The sequence below is a fragment of the Coenobita brevimanus genome, chromosome 110 (assembly GCF_032717465.1).
Source record: "Coenobita brevimanus isolate Jiangsu-jjx chromosome 110, ASM3271746v2, whole genome shotgun sequence".
NCBI lineage: Eukaryota > Metazoa > Arthropoda > Malacostraca > Decapoda > Coenobitidae > Coenobita > Coenobita brevimanus.
Genome location: NC_137063.1, coordinates 4,106,040 through 4,133,164, shown reverse-complemented (window position 1 = coordinate 4,133,164; position 27,125 = coordinate 4,106,040). Strand labels below are relative to the sequence as shown.

At 43.7% G+C, this 27,125-nt stretch overlaps 1 protein-coding gene and 1 non-coding gene across 3 annotated transcripts in view; both read left to right on the top strand.

The window, feature by feature from the left end:
* Positions 1-1,485: 1,485 nt before the first annotated feature.
* LOC145417314 (glycerophosphocholine cholinephosphodiesterase ENPP6-like) overlaps positions 1,486-27,125 on the top strand; it is a 48,063-nt gene continuing 22,423 nt past the window's right edge. Inside the window, exons 1-8 of one of the 2 annotated variants that reach the window (XM_080285988.1) lie at positions 1,486-1,625; positions 3,579-3,825; positions 7,770-7,976; positions 10,730-10,868; positions 14,323-14,483; positions 14,826-14,946; positions 16,803-16,934; positions 19,842-20,434. In XM_080285988.1, the coding sequence (XP_080142114.1) occupies positions 1,489-1,625; positions 3,579-3,825; positions 7,770-7,976; positions 10,730-10,868; positions 14,323-14,483; positions 14,826-14,946; positions 16,803-16,934; positions 19,842-20,074 (1,377 nt within the window). In that variant the 5' untranslated portion in view covers positions 1,486-1,488 and the 3' untranslated portion in view covers positions 20,075-20,434. Of the gene's footprint in view, positions 1,626-3,578; positions 3,826-7,769; positions 7,977-10,729; positions 10,869-14,322; positions 14,484-14,825; positions 14,947-16,802; positions 16,935-19,841; positions 20,435-27,125 lie in introns of those variants that run through there. The other variant, XM_080285987.1, reaches the window with a different exon arrangement.
* Positions 26,597-26,703, top strand: LOC145417670 (U6 spliceosomal RNA). Its single transcript, XR_013900534.1, has one exon. It is a non-coding gene; the product is annotated as a U6 spliceosomal RNA (small nuclear RNA).

Below are 27,125 nucleotides of genomic sequence, written 5' to 3'. Positions count from 1 at the left end.
GACAGAATCAGCCATCAGAATTGCCTTAACAAAATTGCCGAATGGTCGAAAAAAACTGGCAAATGTCCTTCAGTGTAATGGCCAGGTACTGCAGTGTGAGACAAAAAGCAAGAATTAGTTAGAAAATGCAAGGCCAGATAATCAGCAATTTAGGAATAATAATGTCAGATAATCTCAAATTTTCTGATCGGTGTATCCTTACCATGAATAGAGCCAACAAAGCCGTAGGATTCATCAAAAGGCGTTTTACCTATAAATGCAAGGACATTGTAATCCCTCTTTACCATAGCACAGCTAGGCCACACTTAGGGTTTGAGGCTCAATTGTGGGCACTATAACTGGTCAGAGATACGGAGAACTTGAAGTTGTACCACACAGGACCACCAAGTTAATCCTTTCCCTGAGAATAAACAGTTATCTCGAGACGGTTAGGGAACTGAATTTATTCTCTCTTAGAGAACGCAGAATCAGGGATCAGCTAACTGAGTGTTGTAAGGTATTCAACGGTTTTAGTGATATACAATCAAACAGTCTGTTTAAAGTTGTTACCGAGACCACAACTCTAGGAAATAGCATGAAGCTGCAAGCAAGAGAGGCTAATCTTGATGCAACTAAAAACTTCTTCACTTCTTTGCAAATAATTGGAATAAACTCCCTAGGAACGTGGTCGAGAGCATAATCATAAATAGCTTCCAAAAAGAAATTCGATATACATATTAATGCGATTGGTATTATACAAGTACGAAAGTCAGTGTGTATTAATAACTATATGGGTGTGCACATGTACAGTACCTACATATGTTCAAGGATACGAGTAAGTGTATATCATGTCTCTGAGGAGGAGAGGGTAATGTGGTGATCCATGAGCTGACTCGGCCTAACCTGACCTGACCTGACCAAATATGTTGTACCAGGTGTGGCCATCGCCTTCACCAACATATCCTTATCTGTTCCCGGGGCATGAAGCAAGAATAAGTATATAGGTGTATACACATTTGTTTATATAGATATCCAAGTACAGACATATATTTGAGGTTATGCGTTAGGTGCACACGCATAGGCCTGCAGCTTTTTGCATACATCCGTAGCAGTTATGTATACAGCTCATATTTCCTTCTATGAAAAACTAATATAAAGTGTATGCAATAGGTTAAAATTAGATTTAATATTTGGCTGCATACTCAGCCTTTCCATTTTCATTATTTCCGACTCTCTGCCGATCCTATTTTTCCTTCAGGCCTTTTAAACCCTGCAAGGTGCTGATGCTCCATTTTTTCCTTTACGGCAAATATCAGAGGGTTTGGAGGGTGGGGGAGAGACTTTTCTGTTGTGCTATCCTTTTCTCCTACTTAACTTGAGAGCTGTATCAGAGTTAAGGCCGGACCGCTTCATAGGAACTGTGAGGTCTGTGTGGTCTGTGAATCAATGCAATTCTATGTAACGCTGTGTACCTCTCGTCTCTATATTATTTTCTTTCCCAGAGTCAAGATGGGCACAATGCGACGCCTGTGTTTTGTGTTGATGGTTCTGTCTCTCGCCGCCCTGGTCTCGTCCTTCCCTGACCGCCACACGAAGGACACACACCACAACACCAGGAACCAACTGCTGTACATCCTGCTGGACGGGTGAGTGTGCCGCTGATGGTGGTGGTGGTGATAATGGTGATGATGATGGTGTTGAAGGTGGTGGTGGTGGTGGTGGTGACTGATGATAATTGATGATGATGATGTGGTGCTAGGTATTATAGTGGTTGTGGAGTGGTTTTAGTGGTGGTAGTAGTTTTAGTGGTGGTGGTTATGGTGGTGGTAGTGGTGATGTTGGTTATAATGGTAGTTGTGGTGGTGGTGGTAGTAAAGACAGCAGGTGTTGTTTGAGACAGGTGTGTTGGCAGTATGGGTCAGCTGTTACGGGGGCTGGAGAGAGAGAGAGAGAGAGAGAGAGAGAATGATAAAACAGGCAAAGATAGTTAAATAATTGAGAGAGAGACAGACAGACAGAGAAGAAGGGTAAATATGACAGACAAAAGATAGTGAAAAGTAAATGAGAGAGAGAGAGAGAATGGTGGGTCTATTCGTTTCTGGCGTCGAATAGGGTACACTTTTCCCCCATCGTTCTGTGCAAGTTGTCAGTATTTGCCCACTAGCCTAGTACTCTGCTGGCGGGGGACACTGTTTTATGAGTCGAATGTTTAGTGCTGGGGTCGAATATCTGTTGGTGTCACATTTTTCTCGCTGGTGTCGAATATTTTTTTTTTTTTTTTTTTTTTTTTTATGCGAGGAAGAAGGAACCAAAGGCCATGAGCCCGCAGTAACAGTTCCCTCCAAGAGAAAAACAAAATACAACAGAGAGCCAAATTCAAGATCCGATCATTTTGAGATGCCTGGACACACTGCGTTTGAAAGACTGGAGATCATAGGCAGCAGGAAATACAGACAGAGGGAGACAGTTCCAGAGCTGACCTGTTGCATAAATGAAAGACTGGGAGTAACGGTTAACTCTTGCATTAGAGAGTTGGACAGAAAAAGGATGAGAGTTTGCTGCCAGACGGGTGCTACGCGCCCGTCGTAGAGGTGGAGGAATGCAAGCAGACAGTTCAGAGGAGCAGTGACCATTAAAGTAGCGATAGAAAAGAGATAAAGATGCAACAGTGCGGCGAAGAGACAGAGGTTGAAGGGAGTCAGTAAGAGGAGGAGAGTTAATGAGACGAAAAGCCTTTGACTCCACCCTATTGAGAAGAGCTGTATGTGGGGAGCCACCCCACACATGAGAGTTGTACTCCACACAGGGGCGGATAAAACCCCTGTATAGAGTCAACAATTGCGCAGGGGTAAAGAAAGAGCGGAGTCGGCTTAGCACACCCAATCTCTTGGAAGCAGATTTTACAAGAGATGTAATATGATCTTTCCAAGATAAGTCCCGAGTAAATGAAACCCCAAGCATGTTCAAGGATGATGCAGGATTAAGCTGAATATTATTAAACATTAGTGGGTATACCTGTGGAAGATTTTGTCGGGTTGATAGGTGTAAGAACTGAGTCTTAGATCCATTAAAAACAACCATATTATTTTTACCCCAGTCAGAGATACGAGCCAAGTCAGACATTAGGTGTGCCATAGCCTCATCCCTTGTTTGTTGAAGTAACTGTTGAGATGGGCGTTGCGGGAACCGAATGGAAAGGTGAAGGGTGGAGTCATCAGCGTATGAGTGGATATGGTTAGATGTACAGCTTAGAAGATCATTGATGAATAAAAGGAAGAGAGTTGGTGATAGGACAGAGCCCTGAGGAACACCACTGTTGATAGATCTAGGAGAAGAACGATGGCCATCTACAACAGCGGCTATAGAACGACCAGAAAGGAAGCTAGCGATGAAGGCACAGATAGAAGGATAGAAACCGTAGGAGGGCAGTTTGGAAATTAAAGATTTATGCCAGACTCGATCGAAAGCCTTTGAGATGTCAAGTGCAATGGCAAAGCTTTCGCCAAAGTCCCGAAAGAAGGATTTCTTAAGAGTGGGATGGCACATTGGACCGTAGCCCTCTTGTAGTTGATGGGCATTAACCCAACCCTTTCCCGTAGCTTCCGATGGGACTACGTGGACAAGCAGCCGGCCAGCAGCCTGCCGGGGTTCACCAGGTTCCTGCAGGAGGGTGGAAGGGCGCGCTGGACCACGCCCCTCTTCCCTTCCCTCTCCTACCCCACCTGGACCAGCCTCGTCACGGGCCGGCACGCTGAGTCGCACGGCATCGTCGGCAATTACTTCTACGACCCCGAGGACAAGGACGTGTTCTCGCTGTTTGATAACGACGCCACCGGGAAGGCAAAGGTGGGGAAGTGTAGCTGATTGTGCCGTTTGAACCCTCTGTCTCCACCTGCCTCTCTTTCTGGCTCCCCCTCTCATTCTCTGTCTCTGCTCGTTTCTCTCTCCCTCTCTCGCTCTTTCTCTCTTCTCCTCCCTTTCCCACGTCCTTGTGCATCACCCTAACTACCACTCAGTATGCAGAGGAGACGCGTGGGAAAGTGGGCAGTTGTTTTTATGACCTTGAAGATTAGGATAGTTTTAAGTTATTGATGTTACTGAGAGGCAGAGGGTGAGGAGGCTTGGTTGGTTGTGATATTCCCCCCACCCTTCTCTCTCTCTATCTATCTTTCTATCTGTCTGTCTATATCTATCCATCTCTAAGCTAAAAACCTGTCCTTGCCAATATATCAAATCAATCTTCATGGAATTTATATAGGGAGACGCCTTTCGTGATTCAGAACGTTCGTATACACATATATCCATAAACAGAGCCCCTCCAGTCGACCAGTGACTATCCTAAAGTGAAATAGTTTAAACCCACGTCTCGAAGTGTATTTATGATGACGATACATCTTTTGAAGATACACTTTTTGTACTTATACGGTCGCAGCTTCAGTATGTGTAAAATGTCCTTCTCTTCCACTGTTCACGATTTCATACCAACACCCACCTACACTTACACTTTCCAAGGCTTCTGTTCTCGTCGGAGGCTCCTTAACACTTTTTCCTTAGCGATTTATTCTTGGATATAGCTGGTGAATATCCTTTTATACGCTTTTTATGCAGTGTGGCGATACTGGAAAGACGTGTGTGACAGGACAGGACAGGAAGGAGTAACAAGCAAAATAAATCGCTTAGGGAGAGGTGTTAGGGAGCTTCTTTAACCGACTAGTATGCGGTTCCTAGACTATAACACCCTAACCTTAAAGCCTTATACTCACACACACCCCAAAGCCAGTCAGGAGACAGGACGTGTGTGCTGGGCAATCCCCAGGTCCTGTCCTCCCCACTTACTGTTTTTTAATCAGCCCATACCCCACTGACCGGGCTAATGTATGGCCTGGCCTGCACTATAGGTGCAGGGAATCTTTAAACGAACGAAAGCCTTATACTTTATCAGGGGTAATATTAGGGTGTTGAATATTACCCCATGGAAGTATTAGAGGAAGTATTGCCAGTATATATATCATGATGCACAGATGTCAATAGTTATCGAATTCTGTAAAAAATTAATGGATCTGTTTCAAAACTAATTATCAGCAATTAAATGGAATGTAATCTGGCTTAATTAATTTAGAATCCAAAGAAGAGTAAAGGAATTCTTGGCTGGGTGTACAGTACTATAGGCTTGGGTAAATGTAATGAACTAATATGTAATGGTGTGCTATGTAAGAGTCGTCAGTACTCTTGTGTTTGTTTGTTTTGTTTTGCTTTATGCTTACTCTCCAGTTCCCTGGCAAGAAGGAAATCGCTGGTGTGTGTGTGTGTGTGTGTGTGTGTGTGTGTGTGTGTGTGTGTGTGTGTGTGTGTGTGTGTAAAGGAGTGCGTTTATGGTTCCGTGCACATCAAAGGACAAGGCCACATGCTCAATCATCTTGTTCTCAGAGCCAGGAAGCATAATTATTCCAATCTGAGGGCAGCACACAACATAGCAACAGCCATCCATCCAATCCTACGTTGCCCCATGAGGAGCGTAGGAGCCCGGGGCTAGGCAAGTTGGTCCTGACATTTTTTTTAATAGATAATGAATGGAGGAAGGAAAAACAAAGGGAAAAAAAAATAAGTCCATGTGCCTAAAGGCATCTTCCATTCATAAAATATTTATAACAACTGGATTTGACTTGAAGTGGATTAAATGTTTGTGGGAAACAACTCCCAGGAAGTGAATTTCAGAGAGTAGTAGTTCTGGGGATAAATGAATTTTGATAAGCAGAGGTTCTGCATTGCGGGGGAGAGAGTGTGAATTCATGGGCGCTCCCAGCTGCCCGAGTATTTCGGGAGAAAATGTGAAGGGGAGGAACAATTGAAACCAGTTCGTCTGAACACTTACGGTAAAAATATCTACGAGATTGACCAGCCTCATTTATTCCTTGAGTGGCATTACGTGAGCAGTAAACCCCAACCATCCCTTGGATATACACCTTCACCGGCTCAATCCGATTGGAGTGCTGTAATTACCCATTAAACCATCAGGTGTCAAAATTTGGTTATATGGTTACCACCCAGCGTAGTAAATGGTTTCCTGGTGTACAGGAAACCATTTGGTTTGTCACTCAGTGCAGAGTCACCCACAGGCAGAAGGAAAAGGAAAGAATGAAGGGAAGATAGATAGAAGAGGGAGTGTGAAATCACCCGTAGGGAGAAGGACGAGGAAGGAATGAAATAAAGAACGACAGAAGAGGAAGGAAGGAAGGAGGAAAGGAAAGGACAGACACCCAAGAACAGCACTACATCGAGTGAGTGGATGGTGAGCATCCCCACCATACAATTATTCATACATATTCCACATCACTTCTATGCAGATCTATAACTTCCAAACACACAGTGGATACTCCAGTTTTTAAAAGCAATGTATCCAGGCATCTCAATGTGAATGGTTATTGAATTTGGCTCTGATATTTTGTTTTTATGTTTTTCTTGGAGCGAACAGTCTTGCGAGTTTCTGGCATTTGGCTCCTTCTTCCTTGCATTTAAAAAAAACTTCAGTGCACTGTGTGGTCACAAATTATTACTTAACCCGAGGCATCCCATTGACGTATGGACACCACCACGTTTTGTCACGGTGACACCCGTTGATATATCCATATGTTTTGCAATTGCGAGGTCTGTCATTTGCACATTTTTCAAATTTCGCACGTGATTTTTGGTACTTATACGTGGGACACCTTCCTTTACCCGAGGCCAGGCGGGGGCAATGCCTTACCCCACGTGACCTCCCCCCCCCCCGCCATTGTCTGGGCAGCTCACCTGTTATCAATGACCTGGCCAGTAAAGACATGTTGCGCCACAGTACGAAATTCAAGGCGAGAGTGATTCCCCAATCGATGACAATGTGAAGGACAAAGTTTTTGTGGTGCAAGAGGAAGAAACGATCAGAAATGATGGGGAGGTAACGTCGTCAAGGAAGATGCGGTTTGTTGATGTGTTTGGTGAGTGAAACAACGCTTATATTGCCTATGTTATTGTGTGAAAACCAGTATACTCTTCTACTACATATAAATTCGTACCAAATGAATAAATATCTACCTATTCTGAGTGGTTTGGAATAGTTACCCCTCCTGTAGAAAAGTCTTCTTTGGAGCTGGGCTCAAGACAGTACGAGATGAGGGGATAGTCACCTGTATAGGGCACTTACAGTATAAGCTCAGGTGAGTACTTTCTCTCTGAATTATCGATGTTTCTCATAAAAAGCGGAGGTTTTAGTCAAAAAAAAAAAAAAAACTTTTTGAAAATCTTCCGGGATTGGATGGGAGTCATTGGTGAAAAATCTGCCGGGACACGGCGGGTTAAGAGACATTTATTTTACAAGTTCTTCCACGTAGCAGCTTTTGGCATGTTATTTAAATGTCCCGGGTGGCTCATGTCTTCCCCTCACATGGTCTAATATCTGGCGTCATTGTAAACAGATTCTTACAGTGGTGGTCATTATCTGTGGGAAATATAACGTAATGTTCCCAGTGCTGACATTGTTGCATGTAATGTAATAATATTGTCAGTGGAGTACATTACATCTACCTGCAATTATTGTAATATAGTGTAATGTAATGTAGACCTAATATAATGTAAACCTGTGATACTGTCAAATGGTGGATATTATCTACTTGCAGAATAATGTGATGAAATGTAATACAGTACTTGTAGTGGTGGAAATTATAATAAAGTTAATGCAGTGTTGTGGTTGACATTATTACATGTCTACCCATAATATAATGTAATGTGAATTTAATGTCCAGTTGTAATCCTGGCAGTGGTGGACGTCTGAGCCTGTATGGACAACGGCGGAGAAGGCTGGCCTGCGCACAGCTCAGTTCTTGTGGGCTCGCTGCGACGTGCCCATAGATGGCGTCACCACCACCTTCTGTGAACACTTTGTTAAGATTCCCGGCAAACGGATCTTCCAGCAGAACATCGGCAGAGCCCTGGACAAGCTGAGTGAAGGATTTGATCTGGTGCAGGTGAGTATACTTGTACATACGGATTTTTTAAATATTTTCTGAACTAACATTCTTCATGTACCTTCGAGGACAAGTCCCAACACTGAAGAAGGACTCGCTGATGGCCAAGCAGGAATGGATATATAATTGTTTTTTTTTTTCTTTCTTTCTTTCATTCCTCTAAGATGATAACAAGGTTATTACCTCCGCCATTTTTTTTTTTTTTTTTTTTTTTTACAATTGAGTTGGCCATAGAATTGTTTTTAGTATGGATTCCACCAGGGATGCACCACTGGCCATCTTCTCTCCTTCCTTTCAGACTCCTGGTCATCCTCCTTTTGGGACACTGGCCGCTGCACTTGACATCTGAAAGACTTCTGATCGAGTCAGGCATAAATCTTTAATTTCCAGACGGCTCCCTTATGGTTTCTATCCTCATGTCTGTGAGTTCATCTCTAACTTCCTGTCTGGTCGTTCTACTCGTATAGCTGCTGTTGTAGACAGCCGCTGTTCTTCTAGAGCTATCAGTAACAGTGTTCTTTAGGTTTCTGTTCTGTCACCAGCACTTTTCCATTTATTCATCAATGATCTAAGCTGTACATCTAACCCTATCCACTCATACGCTGATGACTCCACCCCTCACCTTTCCATTCGCGTCTCTATCTATCTATCTATCTATTGCCAGACGCCATAATCCCGTATGGGGTGGCCATTTGACTCTGAGTTATTTGTTTTACAGGGAGGGGCACTAACCCTCCACCAACCTACTTGACACGTAGGGAGCACGTATGGTTTGGTTGTATGGTTACCACCCAGCGTTGTAAATGGTTTCTTGGCTTACAGGAAACCATTTGGCTTGTCACTAAATGTAAAGCCACCTGTAACGGAAAGAAAAGCGCATTCGCGTCTCGCAGCGTCCATTTCAGCAGTTACTTCAACGAACAAGGGGTGAGGCTGTGGCACACTTAATGACTGACTTGGCTCATATCTCTGATTGAGGTAAATGTAACTTTGTCTTTTTTAATGCAATAAAACTCACTTATTGCATCTTTCGACTCGTCAAAATTTTCCACAAGAGTATCCGTTAATATTTAACAGCGTTCATTTCTATCCTACATCGTCTGTTAACATACTAGGGGTTTCATTTTCCTGGGATTTATCTTGGAAAGATCATATTATTCTCATGTAAAATCAGCTTCCAAGAGTTTCAGTGTGCTAAGCCGACTCCCTGCCTTTTTTATCCCTACCCATTTGTTGACTTTATACACGGGTTTTATTCGCTCCTTTGTAGAGTACAGCTCTCACGTGTGGGGAGGCTCCCCACATACAGCTTATTTTAACAAGGTGGAGTCAAAGGTTTTACGTCTTATTAACTTTCCTCTTCTTACTGGCTCACTTCAACCTCTGTCTCTTCGCCGCATTGTTGCATCTTTCTCTCTTTACAGTCATTACTTCATGGGTCACTGCTCTTCTGAACTGTCTACTTGCATCCTTCCTCCAGTACGGCGGGTGCGTAGCACCCGTCTAGCAGCAAACTCTAACCTTTTTTGTGTCCAACTTATTAATGCAAGAGTTTCATTTCTCCCAGTCCTTCATGTATGCAACAGGTCAGCTTAGGAACTGTCTTCCTCTGTCTATGTTTCCTTTTGCTTATGACCTCCAACATTATAAATGTAATGTGTCCAGGCATCTCGGAATGAACAGATCTTGAATTTGGCTGTTTGTTTACCTGTTTTTTGTTGGAGGAGCCATCTTACAGGATGCTAGCCTTTGTTTCCTTCTTTCGTGCATTATAAAAGAAAAATCATTCGATCCCACCCAACCCCACCATTACCTCACTCCACCCCACCCAACCCCACCATTACCTCACTCCACCCCACCCAACCCCACCATTACCTCACTCCACCCCACCCAACCCCACCATTACCTCACTCCACCCCACCCAACCCCACCATTACCTCACTCCACCCCACCCAACCCCACCATTACCTCACTCCACCCCACCCAACCCCACCATTACCTCACTCCACCCCACCCAACCCCACCATTACCTCACTCCACCCCACCCAACCCCACCATACTCTGCTGTTCTTTCCATTTCCTGAGGATTTTGTTAACATTTAAGAAACCATGTGTAGCGACGAGGTTACAATCTTCATTAATCCCTCCACGGTCTCCATTAATCCCCCCACGGTCTCCATTAATCCCCCCACGGTCTCCATTAATCCCTCCACGGTCTCCATTAATCCCTCCACGGTCTCCATTAATCCCTCCACGGTCTCCATTAATCCCCCCACGGTCTCCATTAATCCCCCCACGGTCTCCATTAATCCCTCCACGGTCTCCATTAATCCCTCCACGGTCTCCATTAATCCCCCCACGGTCTCCATTAATCCCCCCACGGTCTCCATTAATCCCTCCACGGTCTCCATTAATCCCCCCACGGTCTCCATTAATCCCCCCACGGTCTCCATTAATCCCCCCACGGTCTCCATTAATCCCTCCACGGTCTCCATTAATCCCCCCACGGTCTCCATTAATCCCCCCACGGTCTCCATTAATCCCTCCACAGCCTGATTTTTCTCTCTTCAGTAACCAAGAATACAGTGAAGAAAAATACAAAATCTGACTTGAGTTACATGAATAACCATGAAAATACATAATTCTCTCTCTCTCTCTCTCTCTCTCTCTCTCTCTCTCTCTCTCTCTCTCAACTATGCATAAAAAAAACACAAACTCAGGCTGAAATGGCAAAAAATGGCCTTTCCCCACAGGTCTACACAGAGCACACAGACCACACTGGCCACGGGAAGGGTCCGGAGTCTCCTGAGGTGGCGCAGGCGGTGAGAGACCTGGATGACGTCATACTGTACCTCCTTAATGAACTCCGGAACCGTCACCTCGAGGACAAAGGTACGTACAGGTGCGGACGGTAATATGACGTCATACTCTACCTGGATGACGTCATACGCTACCTGGATTACGTCAGACTGTACTTCCCAAATCAACTTTCATGACCCCAGCCTCCAGGACACGATAAAAAAAAAAAAAAAAAAGAATAACTAGCGCGGTGTCGATGTTTGTGTTTCTCAGGGAGGGATGTAGAGCCGTAGCATTGCCTTCCTCTGCCTCTGAAGAACGCGAAATAACCGGGACGAATATCTGGGCCAGGTTAAGGTGAAAAGGGTATAAGTTTGTTACCGTCTGCTGGATAGTCACACCAGTCACCACCAACCCCTTCTGATCGAGGTTATGGTTTTCCTTTTATTTTTGTTATGACTCCTGCTGCCTTCAGACGAGTTCCCTCACCTCTGTTTGTTTATATCTGAGGGAACAGGGTCACTCAGCTCAAACACCAAGTCGTGATGCTTGAAATTCGATGGGCCATGAGGTAAGAATGAGTCTCCTTGGTTACTAGTCAGATTTTTCCCTTTCAATCTGATTACGTTTGACCACCAGTTCGGGTGAAAACGGGTCAGGAATCTCTCTCTCTCTCTCTCTCTCTCTCTCTCTCTCTCTCTCTCTCTCTCTCTCTCTCTCTCTCTCTCTCTCTCTCTCTCTCAACCTTAGGGGAGAGTTGCATGGTGAAGGAATCAGTGAAGAGTTTAACAGACCCCTCCATCTTTTAGTGCAAAATTAAAAGATGAGGGAGCTTCGGGGCTATAACTTAATAAGCCCTTGATCTGGCGGGTGTGAGAAGGTAATTTTTGTGTGGTGTCGTATGAGGACGTTGTGTGGTGTAGTGTAGTGTGGTGATATAGTTGCTTGGTGTGGTGTGGTGTAGTATGGTGTGGTGTGGTGTGGTGTGACGGAGTTGCTTGGTGTGGTGTTGTGTAGTGTGGTGTGATAGAGTTGCTTGGTGTGGTGTAGCGTAGTGTGGTGGGGTGTGGTGTGATATAGTTGCGTGGTGTGGTGTGTCGTATGGTATGGCAGCGTTGCGTGGTGTGGGGTGGCGTGGTATTGTCTAGTCATTTCTGTATCGTTAAAGTCCACAGGTGTTAAGAGGGAGAAATTTAGGGGAACATTAGGCAGATGTTAATGAAAAGATTATCCCTGACTCACCGCGCGCCTTTCCCTGTTAGATCGAACTATGGGTGAAAGAAATTGATCATTGCACAGGGGGTCCCATCCTTACCGAAAACATTCCTTCATTTCCAACGTCTCATTGTGTGTCAACAGTGTCTAATTATATACACCTAACATTTGCTACACGTTTGCAAGAGGATGTTGCTATAAAGAAAAACAGTTGGCAATATTATGACACCTGCCGACATCAAGGCTACCATCATATCGTAGGTCGGATACTAATATTTCATTGACCTTCGTAGTGTGGTCCCTGATGGTTCACGCATATTCTGCACCGATACTTTTTTTATCCATAGTACATTATTTTTGCCAGGACTTGCCAGCTACAGCCGTCTCTCTCTCTCTCTCTCTCTCTCTCTCTCTCTCTCTCTCTCTCTCTCTCTCTCTCTCTCAGTTTTAGAAGTTCCCAAACACCTCTTCCTAATTTATTTATGTTGCTTTATATACGTTACGATAGTCTTTTGCGTTCCTCTAAATTACTCTGAAGTGGCCATACTCTGCTTGAGTGACGTGCAGAGTGATATTACCCAGCCAGATCCCAAAATAAATCGCAGAGGAAGAGGTGTTAGGGAGCTTTCTTACTGAACCAGAAGACGAACCCAGGACCTTACTTCTGGACGGCCATTTATAAATTACCTATAATTACTAGACGTCGTTAGCCTGCATCCCACATTTCACAGTGCGGTTAGCAGGGAGTCGGAAAGCAGGTCAGACAGGTTCCATCATCACATACTTCAGAAATTACTATAAAAATCTGGGTCTTCTCCACATCTCGCCTTTTTTATTTATTTATTTATTTTTTTCAATTTAATAATACTTCCCTACGTCTGCTCCACCCCACAAGCCGGCAGCCCGTCCCATATAACTCACTTCGAGGTGCAGGGTCCCGGGGCTAGGCTAGTGTAGGCCTGTGTATTGAAGTGTAGATGACCAGGCTTCCCTCCATCGTAGCATCGCATGTCTGAACACCCTCCGCTAACCTCTCTAGGGAAACAACCCGTGTGTATGCCGGGCCGCCACTCCGACCGGGGCCGTCTAACCACTTGACCACCAGGCGCCTTCAGGGTTGCCTCGTGAATATGTGATGAAGGGGAAAAAAAGTGGTACATCGATGTCATATATTTATTTCCATCCCTCCAGTCCTGAATGAGATATCCCTGTCGTATATTATGGAAGGACGGTGAGTATTAGTGCCCAAATGGTGACGTGAAATGTGTTGTACTACTGTCAGTCCTCAGGGAAGGGACCATCAAGTCTTTGGCCAGAGCTGATGCCTTTTTGTTTTGTTCTTCCTCCGGCCAAGTTATGTCATTAAGGCCTGTCAAGATTTCTCATAGTGATGGAGTTACAGGAGATGGTTTCTAACGCTGGCCGAAGCACCCCATCTGCAGTCCACCATCTTCCATTCAAGAGACTGGGAAGTTGTTATTGTCGCTGTTGTTGTTGATGTTGCTGTTGTTATTATTTTGGCCCGATCTGTGTGGACGAGAAGACCCATCGACCATAAGTAAGCGATGGTTGCCGTGGGGACGTCCTATAGGTACAGTACAGTGCAGTACATACATCGTGTAGGGATCCGGCGTCTTCTAGCTGTGGCAGACAGCGTCTCACCATTGTCGAACCACGGTCCTTCTCACGACAAGGTGCAGGGAAATATGAGGTTTGGCTCCTGGGTGGACGCTGCAGTTGCCCCATCCAGGGTACACAGCCACCACGTGTAGTCTCCCCTTCAGTATCTGTGGGGCTGTTGAGAGGCGATTGTGTAACCAGGTCGCGGAGGTGCTCAGTAATATCGGTGCCACCCCATGAAGGCGTCCCTCTGCAGCGCCAAAGACATCGCACAAAAGAGGTTAAACCATCCACTCATATGATGTATTTCTTTTTAATTCTCACTAGTTCCAGGGGATTTTATGCATCTCAGGAGAAATTTATTTTAATTACAAGGGTTACATGTCACCTTCATTTACCCATTAACTGTAAAATTTCTTTCTCAAGGTGAATAAAATCGTGTTGTGATTGAAAAAAGTAAATAATAATAATAATAATAATAATAATAATAAAGTTCATTCTGAGGGGATTACAGTGTTGATATTCAGTCTCTCTCTCTCTCTCTCTCTCTCTCTCTCTCTCTCTCTCTCTCTCTCTCTCTCTCTCTCTCTCTCTCTCTCTCTCTCTCTCTCTCTCTCTCTCTCTCTCTCTCTCTCTCTCTACCTGCCTACCTACCTACCTATCTGTCTGTCTATCTACCTGTCTATCAATCTATCTATCTATCTATCCGCAGTGAACATCGTCATCGTAAGCGACCACGGAATGACCAACACGGCGCCCGGAACGATCGAGCGACACGAAATTGACGAATATTTGGACTCGTCGTTGGTGGAGAATATCGCTGACAAGGGCGCCTTTATGAATATCAAGGTGGCGGCGCCGAACGTGGACGAGGTGAGAGAGAGAGAGAGAGAGAGAGAGTGAATTGTGTTTGTGTGTGTACAGTATGTATGTATGTGTATGTCTATGTATGTATGTGTGAGTATGGGAACGCTTCTGATTCAATTTTATCCAAACTTGGTGGAAAGTTGAGAGTTAGCCAAGGGAATGACCATTCTTTCTCATTCGTTCAGCTCCTTTATATTTTCGCTTCCACAAAATGATAATACCCAGATAAAGATTTACATGCAGTCTACGGGACCGATAATGCCTTTCGTAAAATTAAATCACTTGTCTTGTATAGCTGCCACCACCATTACCGGGTCTAAATAATACCAGGAGTTATATCGTGGACAGGTGTATGAGCAGGTGTCCAAAATACCCGGTGTGAAGGCATACCGGCGAGAGGACGTCCCCCAACAATACCACTACCAACACCAGAAATACATCCACGAGATCATCCTGTCTGCTGATATAGGTATGGATTTCTCCTCTGATGTATGTCCCCACACAAGTAACATTACGAGACTCATTTTCCTCTGCTGGTTATTATTTCTTATCTGAGGGAAGTTTGGTATGCTTCTCTGTGCATCAGTTATTCTCTCTCTCTCTCTCTCTCTCTCTCTCTCTCTCTCTCTCTCTCTCTCTCTCTCTCTCTCTCTCTCAGTAAATAAACTTTTTCCCCATACTGTACCTTCACGAGATCACACCAGTGGCTGATAGGGATGTTTCTCCTCTGATGCATTTCCCTAACATCCCAGGTACTCTCACTAGTTACCCTGTTTGCCGACACAAAGATACTTCTTCTTCGAAATGTATCCCAACACCACAAGCAAAGTCAAACACGCGTGGTCAGAGAGAGGACCGCTATACATCGTTTAAAATCACCAGCATCAGTAACACGCAAGATATTGATGTGTAATGCGTGAAATAAATCGCTAAGGATGAGGTGTTACGGAATCTCCAAATACTATAATATGCCCTGGTTCAGTCTCAGCTTACCATGCTAACCCTTTCAGTCCGATGGCATACATGTTGCTACTCCAACAGATGTTATTCAGCCGTGGAAAAGTTAATCCTACTTTAAATATTTCTTTTTAATTAACATCTTGACTTCGAATAAAATCGCCTGGTGATTGCAAGAATATACACGGGAAGACGTCATTGTAGTGAAGGGGCCAGCCGTTGTATTTTAAACAAATCGGGACAATCCTGGTGGGAAATTGTCCTATTCGGCGCATCACATCACTCGGCCACAGCGTGAGGCAGCCAGGGTTACCAGCCACTGAAACCCCATTATGATATTTACACAGTCCATTTTTGGCAGTTTCATGTTTTAGCCAAACGAACCAGGGCCTCCGACAGCCATCACCAGGCCTGAGGCAAGACTGACTCCCCCTGAAAACTGTGCTGAATACTGTAGATTATACTCTAAGTCCAGCTCACGGCTAACCATTCATGTACTGCCGAAAGAATCGTGCTGCGTCATAGCACCTTCCCCTCCTTCTCTGTAAAACAGCGAAAAAACTACAAGGAAATTATACTATATTAGGTAAAGAGACTTTAGTAGCAGTCTTTATATATTTATGTATTATATATTATTTGTCCGACGATTGTGGAAAATTTTGAAATAAGAGAAAACGGGTGCATCAGTAGATCTTGGGTCCGTATTGTATGCCATGGTATGTTGAACGATAAATCTCATTTAAATTCAAATTAATTGGCAGTGCAACCGGAATGCTTATGGCTTCAGACTTCATGTATGCCACCTTGTGCCCGGGTCTCAGGGATTATCTCCAGCTCCCCCCCCCCCCTCTCATCGGCCCTGATACGAACAAAAAGGAAACGTGTAATTTTCTTGACACATGCCAAATTTTTTTATTTGATTTTTGGCACAAAATGTTAAAATGTGGCTGCACCTGGTACCGCTGATAGCACCTTGTGGATAGGAACCTGGGGAAGACTTTGCTGGATGGAGAAAGGGAAAAATGATACACGGAACCAAAGTCTGCCACCTGACTTAATGCACTTTGGCTCCAGACACGGCTGAGAGAGAATGTTGCTTGCCGCCCCACCCATGGCCAGTACTCTCTCTCTCTCTTTTGAATGGCTGAAACCTTCTTCTTTTCTTCTTCTTCTTCCTTTTCTTCTTTTTCGTGATCGTCATCATCGTTATCTTCTGCTTCTCCTTCTTCTTCTTCTTCTTCTTCCTCTACTTCATTTCCATTTTCACAATCATCACCATCATCACCACCTTGTACCCACGTGAGCCAGGGGTGAGGTAAGTAATACGTCCCAGCCATGACCCGGAACTGATGTCAGGTGTGTTGGCAGGTCACTTCATCATGGCGTCGAGGTCAGGGAAGATGCTGCCGCCCCGGAATGACAACTTCGTGTACATGGGGGCTCACGGCTACAGACCAGAGGAGGAGGAGATGAGAGGGATTTTCTTCGCCAAGGGCCCAGGTAACCAAAAAACACGGCAGTTCTTTCATTTTAACTTGGCTCAGATTTTCGTCATTTTGTGGTTTATTTCACGTACCTCATTGACAAAAAGGAGGAGGAGGAAGAAGAAGAAGAAAGAAAATGACAATGCTATGGCTCCACGTCCTTTCCATTGCACTCCTTCATGACTAGCATAATATTCTAGTTTAATACATTGTTACAACTCAGCATTCAAGTTGGAGAGATGGCAGTTTTAGGCCCAGATTAATTTAACGGGTAAATTAATATTTCCTCAGTCATATTCTCGTCTTTAATTCGTCATAGAGCAATATTATCCCGACGAAGGGACGAAAGGCGTATTCTTCAAGTTTGTTTTCTCTCACCCCCCCCCTCAATCCGGTACCGTATTTTTCACTATAGTCATCTCCTCTAGACGACTTTGTTCAAATCAGGAAAGCTTTCTCGACCTCACAACCTTCCATAATCCTTTCACTTATTTCACTCTCAGTCTGTTCATCGAAAAAAGAAAATAGCAGTGAAAGGGCATGCAATACGTAGCAAGCCCCAACACATGACAGCAACCTTCCACACACGTTAATAAGCCCGCTGTACAGAGACAACAATTGCACCGGCGTGAAAAATGCATGGAGTCAGGTCGCTACAAGTACGGTTCATTGCAGGCGGAGATCGTTGGCCGTTATCATAAACTAAATCAGGTTTAAAGCAGCGGCGGTACTGATAACACCCATCAAAGCTTTTCATCTGAACGCAAAACGACCGCCACTGTGAACTTTTGATCCTTAATTTTCCTGATTACACTGCCATAATCTGTGATCCGTTTAGCCGCCCGTAACGACAATTCTTAGTCCACCCTGTCGTCTTTGGGTGCACCAGGAAGCATGCCGGGAACTTTGCTTGTGAGATCCTGCCCTTTCCCTCTACAGGGTAGAAGGTTCCCGGCATAATTTTGGTTTATTTCCTAAAATCTCTTTAGATTTTACTGGGGTTTATTTATAAATGGTAACATGGTACCTGCCAAATTGTAAAAGTCAGCTTATATATGATTGACGTCTGACTTTACAGTCCCAAACACAGAGGAAGCCACAGATGATTTATTTATGTATTTATTTATTTATTTTTGTATAATCGAAGCTATAATATAATAGGCAAAAATACATTCAGAAATTCTTGCCAAGTTTGCCACTACCGCAGTAACCACTCATCCTGTGCTTCTTACCTTCCTTGAGATGGATTGGTCACGCCACATGAGCGTCATCACGATACATAAACTCATCGTGAAACATGACACGAAGTAGGAATCTCTTGGTAAGGAATTCTGCTGTAGTCTGCCATGGAAACTGAGATAAAAGGGAGTAAGTTCTACAATCAGTCTCGAAAAACAGAAAAATGTTACCCTATACCTCATCTCCCACAAGAAATAAGTGTTGGTGAAGCTGTATTCCGCAGTAGACGTGTGTGTGTGTGTGTGTGTGTGTGTGTGTTTTGCTGCTTATATTAGCGAACATGCAATTAAAAAAAGGTAGCAGCTCCTGATATCATCCCAGTCCTGAGCAGTTCACGAGCATAGCAGAGTGAAGGTGCAACTCTGTATTATGGTAAGCATACACAACATATCATAGCAGTTATACAAGTGTGGGTGATTTCGCTCTTCAATTATGTACCCTGAACCATAATTCCATCCATAATTGGTATACGGCAGATGGTAGTGCAATATTGGAACACCACTGACTATGCTGGCCAGAAGAAAATATTTGTTGCATGAATCACTGAGGAAATAATAATGGAAATGTGAGTAAAGGAAAGTAAACATAAATTGCACACGAAAAAAACACAACGTTGGAAATTAGATGAAAGTACAATATTTAAGTACAATATTTAGTAAGATACCGTGGTACAACATGCAGTAAAAGGAGAGAGAGAGAGAGGCAGCAAGGAAAGAGGGCATGTGATGAGAGATGTCAGGATGGGATATGTCCAGAGTGAGGGTGGATATAAAAAGGAGGAAGAGTACGGCCACAGTCATGTGGTGTTTTCCTTCTGACAAAATAAACCACACACACACACACACACACACACACACACACACACACACACACACACACACACACACACACACACACACACACACACACACAGGCATTGCTTCAACCCCTTCTCACCGCTCGACCCTCTCCCCCATTCTCCCCGCCTGGTAGGTCTTCCCATTGCATCAGGCAGCAATATTAGTGCTACCTATATATAATGGAGTACCGGAACTGTGTTGCATGGCATGAATTCATGTACATGTAACACAGGCTAAAGGGCACGTTCGAGTCGAACTCATCCCGTACTGTAACCGCATTTGAAGCTGAAAAGAGGATACGTCATGTGTTAAGATAATTGCCTTGGCGTTTTTTGTTTCTGCGCCAATCAGTTGGTGGTTCTTTTCAACAGTTTTTAGACTAAAAACTCATGTTATTGTCTAAATAAAAATTATGAAAGAAGGTGTTCTGAAATACCGGGTTCAGGTACAATGCATATTAACTTTGACACCAGTCGGCACAACAGTAAGTCTTGAGGGCGTGGCAACGAGCCTTGCTAAGAACAACAGCACCAAGAATAAATATGGAATTTTTTTCCCCACTGAGAAAGGTGAAAATACATCACATTGACGAGGTTGCCCCTTTTCCCTCCATAGGAAAGAAAAAAAAATTTTGATTTAGCTTTTTGCCTACATAAAAATGAAAATAATATCGATTAACCTGCTCTAAGTTACTTCTTTCACACGATTTAATTCAACTAAGAGTGACTTATAAGAGCCTGACAGTATGGTTTAAGCTTAGTAGAGATTAAAATTTCCTCGATCAGCTCTTTATCTGTACAGGAGTGCCGAAAATTACCTTGTTTTCTCTCCTCTCTGCCTTTCAGACTTCAAGTGCGGGTGGACACTGGATCCAATACACGTGGTGGACATCTACCAGGTGCTGACCCACACCCTGGCCATCACCCCACGGCCACACAACGGCACCTGGACCCATGTAGAGGGGGCGCTGGCACAGGACGGGGGTCGGGAAGGCTGCACCAGGACATCAGCATCGCCCACACCAGGACTGTCACTTGCTGCTCTGCTCTGGTCTCTCATTTTTACCCTCCTTAGATAGACTGAAGTGCACTTTGGGGTGGAATGGACTTCCTTCTTTCCTGCCCTTTTTAAGAAGAATGGGCTGTTTTAAATACACAAGTTTCGTTAAAAATATGGAAACTCTGGGGAAAGCTCCCTCTGTGACGTCCATATTGTTCATCACACACCCGCAGCCAACTTTCCCAGTCTTTGTGGATGCATCATTGGACTTTCGGCTGAATGCTGGCACAGACATTGATAATTCTTACTTTTATATATTCCTTGTTCATTATTTTTGTTTCATACTCGTAGACCATGGATTTAAATATCTCCAGAGGTAAAAATCCAGGGAAGTAAAATCTGAGGATTGGGGTGGCCACTCAGCAGGACTACACCAACCAATCCATTGCCCTGGAAACTATTGATCTAGCCAGGAACAGACAAACAAATCGTGGTGGAGCAATGGCCCATCATGCGGGGAAAAAAATTCATAAACTTGCCATCTTCATTCTGCACCGTAGGCATGGTGATCTCAGGCATATGTCGGCAGAAATCCACGTTCAGATTCTCGTGGATGAAGAGAGGTCTGATTACGTTCGAAAGCTGCACCACACCGTCAGCTTTCCAGACCCTGCCATTTTGGAAGACAACCCGCAATGTGCTACTTGGAAAAAAATCTACCATTACTTAGTGCACAAAGGAAACCTGGTTTTTGTTCCTCCAACTGATGATGATGATGATGATTATTATTATTATTATTATTATTATTATTATTTTTGCTTTTGTTAAACTGATTCTTTAAAAATGTGACGAAATGGATAAGTTTTTTGGTTGTTATGTGCCATACTTTAGTTCCCACAGTGTCCTGAGCTTTTTTTTTTTTTTTTTTTTTAATTGAAGTCCATTTTTATGGGTATGAGACGGAAGATGGCCATATGAAATACAGGTTGCAAACTCCCACGTCAGTATCTGTTCTAGTTTAGTGGAAATGACCATCAAGGCAACTAAAAATAATGTTTTCAACCCATCCTATGATGCATGTAGCAGTCCTGGGAACAGTCTTATGCAGTTTGTTGCAGTTCTTTGGTCAGTCCAGTTAGGGTTAGGGTCAAACAAGCAATGATCATTCTGATTGTTGATTTCACTGTTCATGCAAAAGCTGGCATCATCAGGATCTGGAAGCAGGTGGCACATCCACTGCAAACTCCTGAAGGCCTCGCTCATAGATTTTGTGCATTGATCCAGGTCGTATTCACTTGAGTGTTGCTGCTTCTGTATTGTATTTTGATCCCACTTGTTTCTGTGTAAGACCTGTAGGGCAATGGGTTACCACATGTTTTCCACTGATACTGGGTGTGTGATTATGTGTGGGCCTTTAGCAAACACTGCAAAAATCATGATGAAAGCTTTATTGGCTGTTGTGCATGGCCGTCACTTCTTTATCAATGTGTTTTTTTTAATCACTTTCACGAATGGTATTGTGCAAATGTGTTTGTGTGAGGTGCTGGCATCTGAAGGCCTCTCTAACTTGTTAATTGTTGTTACCGACATGTAGGATGATGTCAGTGCATATTTCCTTTGACGTTGCCATCAGATGTCACCATAAACTTGACGAGACAGTGGACATGAAATCCCTCTCTTCCTCCAAGCTTCCAGACTTATGCCTTACCCTGCAGACTGAGATGTTATAAATGTTGAATCCTTAGTTTCAGTGTAAGATGGGCTGCTTTTATTGAGTAGTTTAACCCCTTTAGTCTGATTTTTTATCTCGCTATATTCTTGTCACCTGTAGACGATTTCATTCAGCACCAGATAAACTTGTTGAAACCAAGGGATTAGATAGTACTTTCAATATCCCCATTTGCTACGAGAGATCTTTATTGATTAAAACTGATGGTAAAAATAATTTGAAAATGCCATCAGACTGAAGGGGTTAAATATACGAAGGGGATAACTATACGAAAGACTTCATGTACAGTAGGTCGGTTTATGTCCGAGTTTATACATATAATTTGCTTCGAAATGTCGATCGGCCCGTTTGAAACGTAAAATGAATTGTATATTTACGTAGAATACATTATTTTTAACCCTTTACCTACGCAGTTGAGCTGTATGTATCCCCCCCCCAAAAAAAAAAAAATCGACTGCCCTACTAAACTCATGAATTAATGTTTATATAATCAGAAGCTTTTCATCAGATTTCAGCTCCATAAATTCAGTGCAGCTGGTGATTACGTAAATCCTCCACTCACCTCCTACCCCACCCCAGCCTAAATAACACGAACCATCAGCCTCATCGTCATCATCAGGTCCTAAAACATTGTCATCTGTATTGGCCAGTGTTGTTGAAGGGTTAAGTATAGAGTGGAATACTTTTGAGACTGAATGAACTGTATTTTTTGGCAGAGTGGACTGTTTTCTTACGTAACATACAAATGGTGGACATCTTCCACGCCCAGGACATCACTCAGCAACCCCACAAAAACACTTGGAATCGCCTGCTGGGAGATAAGGGGCAGAACACTTCACCAGGATATCACCATCATCCAGCCCTCTCACCCAACCCAGGACTATGTTGCTGTGCTGCTGTATCTCACACTTGCCCTCTTGCCTTGGAGAGGGTGAATAATGGATTAGTATTAGATAAACTGGAATATTTCATCACCGCTTTTATTCTGGAAACAAAGTTTTGGAAAATGCCGTGAAAACAGACTCCATAAAGGAAAAGCTTGAAAACATATCGTGTAAGATACGAGCTTTTATTTATTTATTTATTTGTGACAAGGCATAACTAGACGTGAACCCAGTGGACGGCAGGCTGAAGCTGCACTTGTCCTGCAGTTCACCATTCTCTTGTGATGAACATGGAGGGAAAGGCGTTTTTATACCATGGGTGCCTCCAAGGGTAAGAGCTTGGAAACTGGCTGAGTGCAGTAAAACTTGAAGACATCATATAAAATCTACAAAACTGAAAAACTTTAGGGTAAGAGGTAGAAAATGAAACAGATGACGTATAAGGCATGTATGAAAATCACTGAGCTCTATAGTACGGCGAGGCTTTCTCATGAGCAGCACCGCGTAATTTATGTAGCCGCTGCCAGAGCGGTGCTGGTGTAGCTGTAGCCATGGTAAACCACGCCTGATGCCCGCGTTTTTGTACTGAGCTGCTCAGTGGGTTTTTGAAAGCAGCTGATGATTCCGGAAAATATAGTGCCATGGTCCACTGTGCAGCTTACGGATACAAAAATGGGCACAGGAATTCATCGAAGAGAGATGGCGTTACATTTCACAAGAAATGTATCTTGTTGCTAATAGAACATTACCGCCCCCTTGGGTGGGACGGGAAGATTCTTCCCCAGTATCCGTGCATGAATGAGGCCACTAAAACGGGCCCATTTATCTCCAGTCTTTCTCTCCATGTCCTCTACTCTTCTGTTCACACTCTCTTGTAGATATTTCCATGTTTCTTCCGGCCTTTATCAATCTTTACATTCTGTTTCATCACATGGATAGTCTAAGGACTTCCCACACCATTTCACCACCATTGCTTCGATTCAAAACAGCTTCAACATCACTATCATTTCAACGTTCATACCACACTATCTTTTCCCTTTCTGCCATTACTTTTCTCTGGCTTAGTGCCATAAAGGGTAAGTTCTGCATTGCGGCAGCCTATGGCGTTGTTTTATACTCATTAGCTGTACCTGATATAATTCGTTGAACTAGGCGGAAAATCATAATCCGTATATGTTACTGTATTATAAGCGACGAATGGATCTTTATTAATAACCACTGCTTAGCGGAAATAAAGTATTTGAATTTGAGTGCTGGTGTTCCAATATTGCAGCCACAAGCACACGCTCGCGGAGGAGATAGCCTCTCCATACTATAGAGCTTAGCGAGTTCATCCCAGGCGCCAAGAAATCGCCCAGTTTTCGCATTACTGCTCTAAATATAGCCCAGAAACACATCCCGCAAAGCTTCTAAATTTTGTTGGAAAATAAGTACGGATACGTACCAAAAATCGGGAAATCGGTTAAAATATGCCCGTCAATTATTATTTTTTTTTTTTATTCAATATTTATGCAAAACAGAAGTCTGTCAAGGCGAACTGGTGATATAAAGGCGAAACTTTCCCTAGCTTTAGTACGTTTTCACTCTGAATCCCTTTTTTATTAATAGTTATTATTTTTTTTTACCGAATTTCAGATAATTAGGTGCATATGACCCTATATGGCAATAAAAATTATAACATATTCCAATTAAGAGTGTCGATTCGGTAAATGACTGCCGATCCAGTAATTCGTCGCACACCTTGAAGACTACCACTGCTGTTGAATGGAGATCTAATGCAACAGTGGATGGATACACTAGAATTCCTTTCTTATAACTAATGTAGTCAACAAAAGAGGTTTTATCAGTTAGATAAATTTTTTCTGTGTTGTATAAAAGGTCCTACTAAAAATCAATAACCTCATAAGAATTATTTTTTCACAACTAACTCTTTGCCCAATACACCACACCCGACATTAAAATGCCCCACATGTGTAGTATACAGTATCTTAAACGAAATGCAAAGGGCTTCTCTCACCAACCAAACTCTTCATTTTATAGCTAGTGAAAATCAGTGTGAAAGTTCGAGGGGTTACACACAAGATCCAGCATTTAACTTACCTTATTTCCAGTTCATTTTTGGAAATACCCTGTATCCTTACACTGCCTCTTTCAATTTGTATCATGGTATAACAACTCTTCATAAACACGCCAAATACATGTAGAATACAACTTGCCTGGCATACCTGATAACACTCATTTGCAGAAAGTTCGCTCTCTTCACCCTAATTCCCATAATTTCCTTCTTGTTGAATTACAATGGAATCGGAAAAGATGCAAACAAGGTCCATGAGTGTTACTGCACCGAAATGTACACAACCAGCCATTAATAAGGGCAAAGGAAAATGCCCCAGTAAAGAAAAACAGCACACCCTACTTGGCTTCTCGTGCGTTTGAGGGACACGGCCAGAACAGTGGCCCAATGTTCTTCCAGTGCAGACTCATTAGGGCCTCTTCTTATATGCTGGAAAGTTGCCTAGATTTACGGATGAAGTCAGACGTGTACGGCACGACACGTTGCCATAACCGAGGGTCTCCACTATCCCCTTCCAAGGAGATGTGAAGAGACAAGTTAAAAGCTTCCAGAGATGCCAGACGATCGCTCAAAATGTGCAGAGTCGAACCTAGCACGAAGTGTTATATGGTTCTTTCAACCTGGGGACACCACTGGAACCAAGGGTGCTCTGTCATATACAGTACAGGTGGCTTGCGAGGCCTGTGTGACCCGACTGTAACCTGATGGCATCTTCAACATCTCGACAGGGATGGCGAACCCAAGGGTGTGCAGAGAAGTCAGACCGTAAACGTCCCAGGTGGAAGGCAGGGAGCTGGTCACAAGGTTTGAATTCCAATACATGCAGGCAACTGCGTGTGAGGTTAGGGAATGTGGTGGTATCAGGTGCCACATAAACCAATGTGTTGGAGGTCAGCGTCCACCTTGCTGGTGCATCTGCAATTCCATGACACGAATGCCGATACATGCGGAGGAATCCATTGAGGAAGGAAGTGCCCGTGAGGAGTAGCAAGAAGGAGGTGCTCTAAAATAACATGAACAACCCTGACATGAGTCACTGGACGATCTGAGGAGAGGAGGGTAAGTGAAGACTGAGGCAGTATATAAAACCACCGGTTGGGGTTGCAGGAAGGTCTGTACAAATTCAACTGCCTGGAGGATGACTAGGGGTTCCGCAGTCAGGGCATCATACTGCCCACTGAAAGACCAATTTTGGCATAAGAAAAAGTCCTCAAAGTAGACCGGCGAGGCAAAGGAAAATGGGGGAGAGTGGGGCCCATATCTGTGTAAATTCTAAAGGAGTCCTTATGAAATGAGGAGTCCATGTTAAGGAAGAGCTGCGCCAAGACTGCATCTGCTGATTTCAGGAACGGCATTGGGAGATATATAGGGGGAGATAAATTGAGACAAATCCATCCAAGGGGGGACAGGTAGAGAAATAGGATGTGGCAAGCCTGGATGCCGCAGAGAATGAATTGATAACCGCACTCGTGGCCAGTCTGGGGGCTGGCGAAGGACCGTGGGGAGGCAGTAGAGGGAGGAGAGCGGGTGGACGGAGCGAAGGGCAAGAATGCACTGGGGCAGCAGATGAGCAGACAGTCCAACTCCATGTAACAGATCGAGAGGGACATCAACCCAGACTCCGCGTAAAGTGAAACAACTGGGATGGACTTCAAGGCACCTATAGCAATGTGGAGAGCAGTGTTTTAACGACAGCCAACTTTTTTTAGGTGAGTCTGGGCAGCCGATCCATTAAGGGAGGAACCATACGAAATCTTGCTGCGTATGAAGCACAATTCAAAATAAATACTACGAAATATTTTTGTTTTTAGAGTTACTAATTTCGCCCCGGCCCGTAGCGAATTACGGGACCGAAACTGCGTTGGTGGGACATCCGGACCTAAAGATTTCTTCCATAGTTTCACAATTCTAAATGTACTTGCTTCGGCAGTACATATACTAAAATTGGAACGATACAGAGAAGATTAGCATGGCCCCTGCGCAAGGATGACACGCAAAATCGTGAAGCGTTCCACATTTTTGACCGGGATAGATACAGCAAGTCATGTTCAATAACCTTCATTTGTTATATATAAAGATTTGTTTCTGTAATAATATATTAGTACTGACGCTTGTTGTGTGATTGTAACGCTAGGTGTGGATGTTCGAGGCTCGAGCCTAAAAATATTTCGTTTAATATTTAGTCGGTTAATTATTTTTACTGGTCTGATCACCGCTTGAGAAGAGTGTTACACTGCGTCCTATCGCTAGAAAATAGTGAACTGTCGCGAAATTAGCCATGAAACTAATTAACAACCCAAATATGTCATTGTTTACCTTGAACTGATGACTGACGTTTTTTATGAAACGAACGTTTTCTCTCGTTTACTATTACCGGGGGGACCTAAAGGCAGTGCATACGAATACGGCATGACTATGGCTACATATATGCATATAGAGTATG